This window comes from Ictalurus furcatus, chromosome 20, assembly GCF_023375685.1.
Source record: "Ictalurus furcatus strain D&B chromosome 20, Billie_1.0, whole genome shotgun sequence".
Taxonomy (NCBI): Eukaryota; Metazoa; Chordata; class Actinopteri; order Siluriformes; family Ictaluridae; genus Ictalurus; species Ictalurus furcatus.
In genome coordinates, this window is record NC_071274.1 from 4204549 (window position 1) to 4219431 (window position 14883).

The window sequence follows — 14883 nt, forward strand, 5'->3', positions numbered from 1 at the left end:
GGACATCAGCCATGATCTCAGAGAAGATTGATTGTTCATCAATCTGGGAAGGCCATCTCCAAACTATTTGAAATTCACCATTCTACACTGAGGAGGATTGTTTCCAAATGGAGAGTCTTCAAGACGGCTGCCAATCTTCCCAGGAGTGGGCATCCTGGCAAAATCAGTCCAAGGTCAGACTGTTTAATGCTCAGAGATAAAAAAAAAAAAACAACAAAAACAAACAAAACAAAAACAAGAGAAACATCATTATGACCTACAGACCGCTGTAAGCACGTTAAATGTTTATGACAGCACAATCAGAAAAAGAGTGAATAAGTATGGCTTTCATGGAAGGGTAGCGAGGAAAAAGCCCCTTCTTTCCAGAAAGAATACGACAATCTGAACAAACCGGAAAAGTTCTGGAAGAACGTCCTTTGGACTGATGAGACCAAGCTGGAGATGTTCGGTCTTCATGCACAGTGCCATGTTTGGTGAAAACCGAACACAGACCACACCACGACACAAACAGCTCATACCAAGTGTCATGCATGGTGGTGGAGCGGTGATGATTTGGGCTTGTTTAGCAGCCATAAGACCTGGGAAACTTGCAGTCATTGAAGCAACAATGCACTCTTTATGCCAGAATATTCTTGAGACAAATCTTAAGGCCATCTGTCCAGCAGCATAAACTGGGCTGAAATTGGGTCATGCAACAGGACAGTGATCCCAAGCACACCAACAAATCCACATCTGAATGGCTAAAGAAGGGGGAAAAAAAGGGGGTTGGAATGGCCAAGTGAAAGTCCTGACCTCGAACCCATTGAGATGCTGTGGCGGGATCTTAAGAGAGCTGTGCAAAAATGAATGCCCCTCAAACATCAATGAACTGAAGCAATGTTGTAAAGAAGAGTGGGCCAAAATGATGAGAGACTCATCAAGTCCTACAGAAAACACTTCAAGTTATTGTTTTTAAAAGTGGTTCTACATGTTACTGAATTATAGGGTGTGCTTTTTCCCCACATGGTTTCTGAATGTTTACTTTTTTTTTAAACTACCATTTTAAAATCTGTTTTTTTTTGTTTGTTTGTTTGTTGTTTTTTAAAAAAATCTGTTTGTTTATAGAAGTTGATGATGACCACATTTGAGGACCAAAGATGAGCACCACATTCAAGACCAAATTGTTGTTTAGGCACTGATAAATAAAAACCTAGAATTGAAGGAGGGTGTACTTTCTTTTTCCCATGCCTGTAGATCTGTAGATGGACAATACATGCGGGATGCAAACATTTAAACCCTGTTGTAATTTGGGAGATTAATACCAGCTTTAAATAGTATTTTCCTGTAGTAGATCTATATTTATCCTTATCTATTACATCAAATCTGCTGTTCGAAGCATCTGATCTCACACTGCCATTTCCCAGTGGCCCTTTCTCAGGACTTCTTGCTAATGACTTCCTCTTCTTGGCCAAAATGACTTCCTGACGATTAAAACAGAATTTCTGGCCAAAGTGAAAGCAGAGTATTTCTTGCTATTGCTGCATTTTACATTACACAAGTGTAAACAAGGAAAACCGATACGGTTATGATTTGTAGAAGAGAGAATAACATTGGAATTGCTGGTTGATTATGTTGGTGCGACATGATTTGTTTTCAGATTCAAACCATCACAAACTTAGTAATTGCAGAAGAAAAACAACATGTGGTGAACTCCTAAGCTATGCACTATCCGTGTATTCATCTATCGCCAAGTCAGGATACTATCAGTTTCACTTTAGCCTGTCCACACTGAACACTTCTACTCTACCTGCTGGATCCGAGACACTCTTATCCTGTTTGTATTGAGATGAATATCCAGAAGGTTTGGCCAAATGACGGCCATTAGAGCTCCACAGTATGGTTTTCCAAATATGTTTTATGTGAGTGTTTTGATCAGTTAATGCTGACTGCATCAGTTTACAAGATCACCAGTTTGGTGTAATATATTGCATGCATACTGCATATTCTCATTGAATCAGTACTGTAAATTCTTGAATCTTGATTATCTTTAATTGTATCTTTAATACGATATCTTTAATTGTACTCCGCCGCTCTAGACCAACATATGAAACGTTCTCTAAATAAATATTTTACAGTGGGATAAAATGAGTGAGGTTTGTTCAGATGGTAAAAATGACATTTATTTGAGGCTAGATGTCATATTTCTCTCAGTCTCACACCACACTTACCCATGAAGTGTTTACAGCTGTAGTTATCTATCTATCTATCTATCTCTTAATATCTAACTATCTATCTATTTATCTATCCAAGGGTGTAACCATGGTATGGACATTGGGGGGGTCCAAAACCCTTCCCCCCCAACATCCAAAGTTCGATACTGAAACTTTGCACATTTAGAACATAGTTTTAGGATTACAGTTACTGTTTAAATTCAGGTGATTTCTGAGTGATAGAAGCTCCCACAACATGGGGAAATTGTAGGGTGCTGTGGACATCCTGTGGGCAGATGTATTCGCAGTAGAGGCGAGCTAAGATGTGTGCAGGCAAACCACACACGCTAACATTTAAACACGCTATCACGACTTTTAAACAAACTCAGAAAGGATGGCTACCTGTGAAACTAAATTCAACACTATACATGCCGTAAATACAATTTCCCCACAGATGCTTCCAAGCAATGCTGCGCTGCCTGCATTGTGACCAGGTACCATTATTTTCCCAGAAGAGCAATGACTGACTTAGATGATCATTTTAATTTGATAAACTGAATATTCTGTTTGTGTAACTGGTGTCATTTATTATGTTAATGTTATCATGCTGTTTAGCTTGCTATGTAATAAGTTTACAAAGTGTACAACAATATATAGTGGTAACCTGAAACGTTAGCTATGTAAAGGGTACCGGAGTTTCTTTTCTTAATTCTAAAGACAAACTGCCATAACTAGTTCTGAATGGATGACTACAATATGGCCACAACTCAGACGTTAGTTCCATATCTCTCGTTGCCAAGCTAGCACACCCCGCATTATGCTGAGCCTTATATCTGTAAAATCACTTAGTTGTCCTTAGCCCAAATGTAGTGTAAAGGAACGAAATGCTTGGCAACTTTCCTCACTTTCACTCGCATTTATAACGGTCTGTCACAACGTGAGGGTTCACAACGAACTCGGCAGGAGGATATGCACGTGAATGTAACGTTAATGGTCAAAAACTGGAACTGACGTTAGCCTAGCCTACTTCGTGGGTGTGCAAATATCAAAAGTTAATTGACGTTCTTAAGAACAAACCAAGCCATGGTACGATCCCTTCTATACTAAGCTAAGGTCACCTACTATTTATATATCTATCTTAATATCTATCTATCTATCTTAATATTTATCTCTCTATCTCTTTTAATACCTATCTATCTATCAATCTATCTATCTATCTTAATATCTATCTATCTATCCATCTTAATATTTATCTATCTATCTATCTTAATATCTATCTATCTTACTATCTATCTATCTATCTATCTATCTATCTTACTATCTATCTATCTATCTAACTATCTTAATAAATATCTATCTATCTATCTATCTTAATATCTTAATATTGATCTATCTTAATGGTTGAAAAAATTCTATTCACTTCTAGTCCTCGAAGCCAAAAGTGAGCGTGCCTTTGTCTGCCATTGTGGAGGTGAGGACAACGATGCCTCTGGAGATGCCCGACAAAGACAACACATTCGTGCTGAAGGTAGCATGACTTCATTCTTCTCCTCTCCTGTACAGATTCACAATATCAATAGTGCCTGTTTGCTTTTATGTGACAGTTTTTTTTATTGTTTATGTACCATCATTTTTCAGTCCGTAATCATATTTTAACTGAGATCACAAATTTTGGTTTTGTGAAATGAATTCTTCCTGATAGACTCTCTTGAAGATAATAAGAGGGGAAAAAAACTCACAGCAAGTTACAGCATTAGTGCTGCCACTAGAGACGCTTTGCATAAATGCTAAATAAAGATCTACTTAAATCTTCACCATAGCAACAATATTTAAAAAATTTGAAATTGTGAATGAACTGTTACTATGGAAATGGCGACATGAACGAGTGAATTAATATACAATAAACTGCCTTGCAGCCGGCTCTACTTTCAGAGCTGCTGTTATAGAAAATTAATCAAACCTTTTGACCAATCAGAACTGAGGATTCAACAGCGCTGTGTTTAATTTTGAGCCTCTAATATTGAGTGTTTAATATTAATCGTTATTTTTTTTTATCAAAACAGTGAGTACACTGGTGTTATGTTTTATGCATCGAAATTCCTTTATTTCAGCTTGTTTTGCTTGTCTACAAACTTGTCATCTACACTAGTTGATATTAATAACATTAAAACATTAACTCATTGACTATAGAGCTTTAGTTTATAGCGCTAACATGGAAACTATTCATCTGTGTGGTTTGACTGGTGGTAAATAGTGCTGGGAAGTGAGCTAGTCCTACAAACACCATGCCTTTGTGCTCTGCCACAGGTGGAAAATGGTGGCGAGTATATCTTGGAGACCATCGACTCTCTTCAGAAGAACTCCTGGGTTGCTGACATCCAGGACTGCATAGATCCTGGGTAAACTGCAGGGATAAATATTTGCCTTTGGAAAGAAGGAAGGAGAAAAAGGGTGGATGGGGTGGGCACAATACACAGTCATTGATCATAGCTGTAGCATGAATGGGTTTTGGCAGCTCTTGGTACAGGACTGGACACTATAAACCAATTTTTACGCCTGAATAAATAGTATCGAGTCAATCCAGTGACTAATGAGAGACGTCGATAGATAAGATCACTGAGCTAGTCTGGTCTAGAACTTATATTGACCCAGTATTGGTCTATTTTTGGTCGGTATTGGTGTACTATCATTTCAGTCCCTAATTATATGTCTTTTCTTGGCCAATATTAAGTTTGATGGCTTCCATATGACCTCGATAGCCGTCTTTTCATTACATCTTGGAAACCCTGTATTAAAAATATAGACTGTTGGTGAAATCTAGACATAAATTTAACCTCAGCAAAGACTATTCCCAATACTCTATTTCCCATCTTTTAAAGTAGAAGCCTTGGTTGAGTACTGTGTTTACCAGGAATCAGTCATAAAAATCTGCTTTTTTCAGGCAAACATTTTGAATCCTTAGCTTTAAGATAAATATATTTCAGCACAAAGATGTGGTTTGTGCTGAAACAAAATGTTTTTATTTACTTTTTAGTATTCCTGCAAAGGAAGTCATGTTGGGTTGGGGATGTTTACCTTGCACCTCTGGGGATTGGGGTTCGAATCCTGCCTCCGCCCTGTGTGTGTTCTTCGGGGGTTTGGTCTGGGTACTCCGGTTTCCTCCTCCAGTCCATAGACATGCATTGTAGGCTGATTGGCGTTTCCGAAGTGTGCGATTGTGCCGGGGTGTCTCCTGCCGTGTGTGCCCTGAGTTCCCTGGGATAGGCTCCAGGCTCCCCCTCGATCCTGTGTAGGATAAGTAGTATGGAAAATGGATGGAGTGTTGGATATAGTGGATAGTGTTTCCAAGCCAGAATACATTTTAGCAGCATTGCAAAGCTATTCATTATTATTATTTATTTATTACTCACTGCAATCTTAAAGCATGTGACTGGTGCTTAGGTGTGGTGTGTATTTCAGGGACAGCGGCGATGACATCGAGCTCGCGTCATGTCCACACGGCCAACCGTCCAAAGAATTCTCCATGGTGGCCTCCTGCAGCTGTGAGCTCCTCTCTGAAGGTGGGTAATCTCAATTTCTGACACAATTGAAAAATGTATTGAAAAGGACAATGATTCAAACACAGTGTAAATGAACAGGTGATATTACAGCCTCCTGTTTAAACTCGCTTGTGGAGGAACCATATGAAGAATCAAGACTTTCTCGTTGCTGACGCTCAAAGTCTGCTTCGTAGACATTCCGTGGCCAGTTGCACGCAAGTTCACCTGAGTTCTGAGAGCCGCTCATTAAGAACCATCAGACTAAACAAAGAGCTAAAATCAATAAACAACATTCTGGTGCAAGTCTTGTGCTTGTCAAAAGACAGTCAGTTGCCACATAAAAATAAAGTCTCGCCCAACTCCAGTTCACACTCGTTACCTCTGTGATTGTTTCTTGTTCCTCTCAGGTGTACACCGGGGCCCTGAGAGGCCGTGTGCCGCAGCTGTCGATCATTACAGCGCCCCTACTGTCCGCTGCAGGGAACCACCGTTCACACAGCACCCCTCGCATGTGCCCTTAGAGCGTTTTCTGCAGCTGCCAGAGGCTCAGAGTACAAGCCCATCATCAGGTATATACAAAGCGTACTCTTTATAGAATACCTCTTGATCTGTTCCATCCAAATTTTCTGAAACAGTATCGCATTTTTATGTTTTCATCAGCTGAGCAGGATTCTACAAGATGGCCATCAGGAGATGGCAACAGCAAATCAGAAAACATAACAGCAAAACCAAACAGCAACTGAGAGAACTCAACAACAGATCTAAACGCACAACAAATCAGAAAACGTAACGGCAAAACCAAACAGCAACTGAGAAAACGCAACAACAGATCTAAGCGCACAACAAATCAGACAACATAACAGCAAAACCAGACACGACAAATCAGACAACATAATAGCAAAACCAAAACGCAAATACAACTCAGAAAATTCAACAACAAAATAAAAACGTACAACAAAACAGAAAACGCAACAACAAAATGAAAAGCGCAATAATAAAATTAAAAACGCAACAACAAAATAAAAAACGCAACAACAAAATAAGAAATGCACAACAAAACAGAAAACGCAACAACAAAATTTTAAACGCAACAACAAAACAGAAAACGCAACAAAATGAAAAATGCAACAATAAAATTAAAATGGCAACAACAAAATACAAAACGCACAACAAAACAGAAAACGCAACAACAAAATTTTAAACGCAACAACAAAATTTTAAAACGCAACAACAAAACATAAAACGCAACAACAAAATAAAAAACGCAACAACAAAACAAAAAACGCACAACAAAATAAAAAACGCACAACAAAAAAACCAATCAGAAAACCTAACAGCAAAACAACAAATTTAACTGAGAATTAAAGTTAAATTAAATTGAGAATTAAACTGAGAAAGGCTAAATAACCCTTACGTAGCAAAAGTATTCTGAATGAATGCATGCCATATATAGCAGTTTTGTCATTAAATACATGTTTGTTTGTGGTTTTGTTGTTTTTTGGGGGGTTTTTTGGCGGCTTGGTCATTCAGCACATGGATTATATGCGGACATTTTATGCATGTCACAAAACGAACTAATTCGTCCACCACGGTCCTGGTGGACGATCCCTCAACCCTAATAAAATCATCGAACAAACTTCACTTGAGCTACTGTAGTCAAGCTAATTGTTTGTTTTGATTTGAAATGGCAATAGAGAAGGGTGAATATCTTACTACACTCTTTCTTCACGTATTCAGGTCCTGGTGAACCTCCTGTGGAGACGGACGTGGCTGCCACTCTCATTGGTTACCCATGGTTCCATGGGACTCTATCACGTGTGCGAGCAGCCCAGCTGGTACTGGCAGGTGGAGCTCGAAGCCACGGCCTGTTCGTGATTCGCCAGAGCGAGACGCGGCCAGGAGAATATGTTCTCACTTTTAACTTTCAGGGAAAAGCCAAGGTAAGTCTGAGTCGCACACAACAACAACACAACTTCAGTTCCTCATGACAACTCCTCGAAAATATTGAGCAGAAACCCATCAAATTAGGTTTTGCCTAGTATTGAATGCACTAATGTGCAAGTATGTAATAGTGCTGATCACATGATTTATACTTATCTGACCAATCAGATACAAGAATACGATAGCACTGTGGTATAAGCGATATTATATAACTTTTATCAGGGCGTCTTGAGCACGAACTGGTGCTCATGTACTCCAGGTTTTTTCCCATTTTGTCCCACTTTAATACATCTGGACTAATGTATAAAAATCTTAAATAAATATTACAATGAAGTGCACGATTCAGTCCAAAATTTGAGGAAAGATCATTATGATCGTTAAGATCCTATATAACAACATACTGCACTTGCATTGAACACTGTGTGGTCATACAAAATGAACATGCTCTGTGAAATGGTTTGCTTATAAGATAAATAGGCACAGGGGGTATTGAGTTCGTTTTAAATATACTGTTGCCTTCTGTGTGAGCATTTATCCATAGCGGTGGCACACGGCCACTGCGATCCGGACGAAATACGATCTTTTTACATCCTGCCGTCCAAGATTCCATCTTACTCCGGTGTCGCTGTTGGCAACCTGAGGCCTTCTTTCATAGTGCTGCCCTTTCTCTACATCGGAGAGGTCTTCTCTCTTACTTTCCCTCTCGCTAGTTCTGTATGTTAACTGATCTCTCTGCATGTGGAGGTGGAATTTTCCCACTCCGCTCCTATGACCAGAAGTTATACACTGCATTATGAGGTCTAAAGGCCAAAGGTGTGTGTGTGTGTGTGTGTGTGTGTGTGTGTGTGTGTGTGTGTGTGTGTTTCATGTCATGCATCTGTTCTGCTTCACCAAAGTGTGGAGGATGATGATTGCCTAGAGATATGATATGATATGATATATGATATATGTATTCCAAAGGCCTGGGATATTTAAGAGACATGTACAACTTCCCACAATGTTATTTTACATCGCTAATATCTTGCACTCTGTTCCTGAGTGTTTGCATTTGCACTGTGCTGCAGTTTATTATGAGGCTCCATTTCAGTGATTTTAAACATGAAGATCTCTAAGGAAGTGTAATTCACATGTATATTTTAATAGGGCCTACATATCAAATGCGACAAACTCCTGAGACAAAAGAACATTTCTGACCTGGTGGTAAGGACATAACATATCATCCCTTAAAGTGCACCTATTATGGTTTTTCAGATATATCCCTTTCATGTCGTGCGTTATCGAGCTGTTTGTGAATGTAAAAAGTCTGCAAAGTTTCAACAATCGAAGTGCACGACAAACGGAGTTATCGACTCCCGAAAGTAGGAATCGATTCTGAACAGCTGAATCGAGTCGTTAGTGATTCCAGACTTTACTTCCTGTACTGACCTATGTAGGTTTGTAACAAAAAAGCCCCGCCTCTGGTCTTCATCGGCTGCTCGCTGACAGACGGAGCTGAAACTCGTTACGGTAGTGGGCGTTTCCTTTTTGAAACAGGCTGACAGAGGTAGACCAATCACAACAGACTGGGACATCTGACCAATAAGAACAGAGTATGCTCTCTGAAAGGAGGACTTTAGAGTGAATCCTTTAGTACGGATCATTTAACGAGTCGTGGGGGGCCGGGGGGGGACATAACGCTGCGGTTTAAATTATGAGCACGTTAAAGTGTTTTTTGAGTGTCACGTTCAGCAGCAAGCTCCCCATGAGTTCTTCTCAAGTTTGAGGGAAACAAATCAGTCAGGAGCTTCCTGTTATTGACCGCCGCTCTAGTACACACTTCTTCACTATTATCTAATAGCACAGTAACTAAAACCAGTGAGCACTGCTGGAGTGTAATTATGTGCGTGTTGTGTTTCTGCAGCATCTGCGGTTGTCGGTGAATGAAAGCGGCCAGTGCCACGTCCATCACCTCTGGTTCCAGACGGTGTGTGACATGCTGAGGCATTTCCACACTCACCCAATCCCACTGGAGTCCGGCGGCTCTGCTGACATCACTCTGCGCTCATACGTGCAGGTGCAGCGCAATTCCTCAGGTAACACACACGTGTGCGCGCACACACACACACACACACACACACATAATTGGAATTCTATGTCATGATTATGAATCTACACAAAATAGCCCATAATAATCCACAGAATTAATTCTATATATAATAGAAATGTATTTTCTGCGTTTTTTTACACTAATCTGACTGGCCACGTTCATAATTTTTTACTGTTAATGCCAGCTAATTAACTTGAGTTAGCTTGGCAGGATTTCAGACAACATATTTGAGTTATATTTATAGATATTCATCATTTTCACTGCTTACACTAACTGGCTAGCAAATAACGAGGTAATCTGACAGGATTCAGACAATTTTTCTGAGTAATAATCATATATATATATATATATATATATATATATATATATATATATATATATATATATGCGTAAACTGACATGCAGGCAGGAACCTGACAGGATTTTTAAATCATGTTAGCATTCATTCATATTCGTAATCTTCACTGTTAGCACTAGCAAGCTAACATAAGCTAATCTGACAGGAGTTCTTTTTTTGTGTGCTATGTTAGCTAGCTATTATCAAGTAATTGACAGGATATCAGAGTAACCTTCTTTGAATGGAATTATAAAACTACTTTTAAGAGCATGCCCTGCTGAAAATTAACAAAAGCAATAGAAACCCTCGCAGGATTTGTAATAGTTTAAATGGTTATAATGGGAATTGTATTCGTTTTAATGGAAACTGTAATGGGTCGTTTACAGTGGGTCTCTACTGGCAATATATTGCCTTCTATTGGTGGCATGTTATGTCTAGTGGATACCATTAAGGACCAATAATGGTAATGATAATGATTAGCTAATGGTTTGTAATGGTATCTATAGTGGAAACCATTAGAATTTGTCTGATGGTTTCTATAGTTTTGTTTTCAGCAGGGTGATGCCTATTCATGAATATGATTTCATTCATATATAGGATGAAAGACCTGGCCATCGTTCTGCAGACATTTCCTTTCTCACACACACGCATTTGATTTTACATTCAAATTTAAGTATATTCAAATAGTGCTGAATCAGGTTTTGCTAAAAAGTGCATTTTTTAAATTTATATCCCAAACAGCTATCTAAGAAAGTCCACTATACAGTGTATAGAAGCTACATTAGTCATGCCCTACTTAATATTCAACATCTTTCTCACTGTTGCCTTCTGCACGGCGTTTCCCACTATCCCTACCCTCTGATATATGAAAGGAGGTATTACAAACAGAGACATTGGAGCTAAGAAGGGAGAAAAGTAGATCCTGATGGGGGATAAGCAGGCCTCAATAGCAACCCGCTGAACGTGGTGCCATGATGGATGGGTGGGCTTGTCGTCTGACTGAAGGAGCAGAACACAAACTCATTGAACCTATGAAAACAACCCCCTTCTCTCCCTCGCTCTGTTCACTCGCTGTTGCTCTTTCCCTTCTCCGTGCCAGTCTGGTCGAAGCAGATGAATGCCCTCCATTGGGCTCTGAGGCGGCACAGAGCCCCTCTGTTCTTCTGCGGGTCTGAACATGCTCCGTCACACACACACACACAAACAAACATTCAGACGTGTGTGCTCATGCTGTTTGTAAAAGGCGCCGTTAATAGGCTGGTCTGATTAAAAGGAGTGTGTTTGTGTGGACTCATATTTTCCACACACACACACCACACATTTACGGGCATCGTTACTGCATAATGGATGAGGGCATTTGTGGTTAAACTTTTGGCATTTTTTTTTTTTTGCTCTATTCATGATGAACACTTTATAGGACTTTTCATGAAGACATTCATGGTTTTTAATAGTTATTGAAATGTCTAAGACGTACTGTACTTTTGCACTCCTCAGCTATACCTAAGGGCAGCATAAGCGTTTACCATGACATCATCATACTTAGACATGGGTCGATAAATAGGGTCTTGGATCAAGTACCCATGAAAAGTGGCTATACTAAAAATATGCCATATATATTAGAAGAACAACATATACGTCATAACTGATGCCTGGCTAGAGACCTGGAACAAGCTCGTGAACATCTAATCATGTTTTCATTGCAGATGTTCCCAACGTCGCTACTCCTTCACGGGAACCCAGCTGCCGGAGCGAGGCGGCTCAGCCGAGCCTTCATCTTCCTGGAGTCTCGCAGCTTCCAGCGACCCCTGTTCATGATACTCCACTCTCCTCCAGCTCCTCTTCCTCACCCACAGCCCATGGAGGTCTCCGGAGCAGGAGCAACAGCTCTGAAAGACTGCTGGAACTCCCCGCTGGCGCCGCAGAGGAGTACAACGACAACGACGGGACTCGGAGGACCAGAGCCGTGGAGAATCAGTACTCTTTTTACTGAAATCCAGCAAGAGCAAGAAAACAACAGCACGCAGAGAGGAAATAAACATGATAATGTTTACCGCTGCTCGTTAAGAAACAACTTGTAGGTTTTGTTATTTGTTGCCAGTCTTTACTGAATACGGTATTTCCTACGTGAGACATTTTCAAACATGTCTTCAACAGCAAAGTCGAGTTGGTTGGAGTCCCAGCAACCCTTGGGATCCAGACACACACCTTAAGGACACACTACATTTTCTACGGTTTCTTGTTTCTTCAGGTAACATGGCTGTTCACGTAGAGAAGGAGTAGGATATACTTCTTCTTAAAGAACAGTACATCTGGTTGCTCTTTGCAGCCAAATACCCTACGCGAATTGAATTGTTGCTTAGAAAGCCATCTTTTAAGATCAGAGGTCCTAAAGCACTTTTCAAAGACTTACTACATCCTGTCGTTTCTATCACAGCCTTTGAATTCGAGAAAAGAAGTCTTTGAATCTCACAAGGATCTATACACATCTGTAAATCCTTCTTAAGAAGTAAATCACACGTTTAATTCTTTGTTTTTCTTCTTTTTCACTTCTACAACAACAAACAAAGCCATAACCAAATGTAGAAGGAAGTTGTTTGGAGTTCCTGTGAGTGTCCAAATTTTGAGGACAATATAGAGGTAAAAATCATAAATTCATCTGGTAATTTTTTACAATTTCGTATATAAGAAAACAGGAAAACAATAAAAAAAAAAAAATGGACCGTCTTCGAAAGCAAAGGTGACATGCTGTTTTTGTGACATGCGTAGTACCCTTTAAAGACTTAAGCCTGTTAAGGAATTCATCTTTTGATCGAGTTTGGTCATTTTTTTCCCCCTACAGAGGAAAAATTCAATCAATACCCAACATCCCTAAAAGTAGAAGTGAGTTCTTGGCTGAATTCCCAGTCCCAATCTCTGACCAGAGGCCTCAAAGCATATTTTCTTCATTTTCTTATCTTCAGGCAACATGGCTATTGGTTTACACTATCACGCAGCCTTTCCTATACAGTTCCACAAAATGTGGAAAAACTCAAAAGGGGGTTGAATACTTATGTAAAGCCAAAAGTATTCAACCCCCTTTTGATTTTTTTTTTCCTTCACATTTTGTAGTGTTCTAACCTGAAACTGAAATGGACTTAACTGGATTTGTCATGAATCCATTCAAAATAGCCCATAATATTGAAATGGGGGGAAAAAATATCAATCTAGCAAAAATATTGTGTAGATGTAGATTCATGACCTATAATCTCAGTTACAGCTTGTAACACTACAAAATGTAGTAAAGCTTAAGGGGTGTGAATACTTGTGCAAGACATTGTATCTTTTAATGGCGCACGGGCGTACGGTGGCTTAGTGGTTAGCACGTCCGCCTCACACCTCCAGGGTCGGGGGTATGATTCCCACCGTGGCCCTGTGTGTTGCGTGTTCTCCCCGTGCTGCGGGGGTTTCCTCTGGGTACTCCAGGTTCCTTCCCCCAAAGACATGCATGGTAGGCTGATTGGCATGTCCAAAGTGTCCCTAGTGTATGAATGGGTGTCCTGCGATGGATTGGCACCCTGTCCAGGGATAGGCTCCAGGTTCCCTGTGACCCTGATATACAAGATGGATGGATGAACATACAGTATGAGAAGAATGACAGATGATAGATTTTCAAACAAGGATCCCAAAAAGTGGAGTCGTATCTTCCACCAGGGGCTCTGAAACACCCTATACACTATATTCTATCCCATCCCCAAAAGTATAAGTGATGACCTGGCTACTGAAGTCCAGAAGTCCTGAAGCTCCCTTCCTGTACGTACTACAGCCTTTCTTTCCATTCTGCTTTTTTTTTTTGTTTTTGTTTTGTTTTTTTGGCCAACATTGCGAGTGTGCCGTTGATATCATACAGTACGTTCCTTTTCCATAGAGGAAGCTGTCGTGTTGAGACATCTGCCAGCGGTTAGTCTCCCGCAATCCGTTTCCTGCAGATGCCTTTTGCTCCCACCTTTCTTTTTTCAAAAAAAGGTATTTTAAGAAGTTAAAAGCTGCTCAGTGAAATCGATTTCCCCAGAGTGCTCCACTTGTTTTTGTGAAGCTGTTGGTAGAATGTTCCGGACATCCTGTCCTTTGGACTTTGCGGAGATAGCTTCCCACAACTTTGACGTGGGGTGAAGCGGGTCAGTCTCCAGAAGTAAATGGTTAGTAATTAACCCAATAGAAAAAAAAAAAAGCTTTCTGTTTTGTAAAATGGCGTAGCGTTGATATATATCGAATACAAACACTAACACGTTTCTTAGTGCGCAAATCCAAATGCTGGCACATTTTTTTTTTTAAAGTTTTCAACCCAACATGAGCTACCTATGTTCTACCTATGTTATGTTTGCCATTACAACCTCCTCTCACATTGTACATATGGTAAAAGGCTAGAATAATAACCTACTAATACACAGTTCTCGCTATTATTCGCCCTGCACAAAGGGATTGTAATTCTGTAAGGACAGTATATCAGCGCTAGAGGAATAACAGACGTAATTAGTTCATTAATGAGTTGTAGTTTTTGGAGAATTGATTGATTTGATGTCCTGATATCGTGATATTCATATCATCATTGCCTAATCGATATTGTATTTATAATGTAAAAAAAACCCAAACAAACAAAAAAAACAAACAAACAAATAAACCCCACTATTATTATTTTTCGTCCTCACAAAATACCCAGAGTCTTTGAACCGGATCATCCTAATTGCTACTGTATATAAAAGGAATAAAACCTAATGGGACGTGCTGTTATAGGAAAATAATCAGTGATGATTC

The 14883-nt window shown here is 39.8% G+C and overlaps 1 protein-coding gene and 1 long non-coding RNA gene across 4 annotated transcripts in view; one reads left to right on the plus strand and one right to left on the minus strand.

Moving 5' to 3' along the window:
• Window positions 1–12102, plus strand: part of LOC128624090 (SH2B adapter protein 2) — a 31540-nt gene extending 19438 nt beyond the window's left edge. For all 3 annotated transcript variants that reach the window (XM_053651408.1, XM_053651409.1, XM_053651407.1), the window contains 7 exons: window positions 3616–3717; window positions 4497–4588; window positions 5649–5749; window positions 6136–6297; window positions 7466–7668; window positions 9570–9741; window positions 11796–12102. In XM_053651408.1, the coding sequence (XP_053507383.1) occupies window positions 3616–3717; window positions 4497–4588; window positions 5649–5749; window positions 6136–6297; window positions 7466–7668; window positions 9570–9741; window positions 11796–12082 (1119 nt within the window). In that variant the 3' untranslated portion in view covers window positions 12083–12102. The remainder of the gene's footprint in view (window positions 1–3615; window positions 3718–4496; window positions 4589–5648; window positions 5750–6135; window positions 6298–7465; window positions 7669–9569; window positions 9742–11795) is intronic.
• On the minus strand, window positions 3925–6140 carry LOC128624092 (uncharacterized). Its single transcript, XR_008388718.1, has 4 exons — window positions 5888–6140; window positions 5600–5766; window positions 5265–5474; window positions 3925–4613 (listed from the first exon to the last, which is right to left on the minus strand). It is a non-coding gene; the product is annotated as an uncharacterized LOC128624092 (long non-coding RNA).
• Window positions 12103–14883: the final 2781 nt, after the last annotated feature.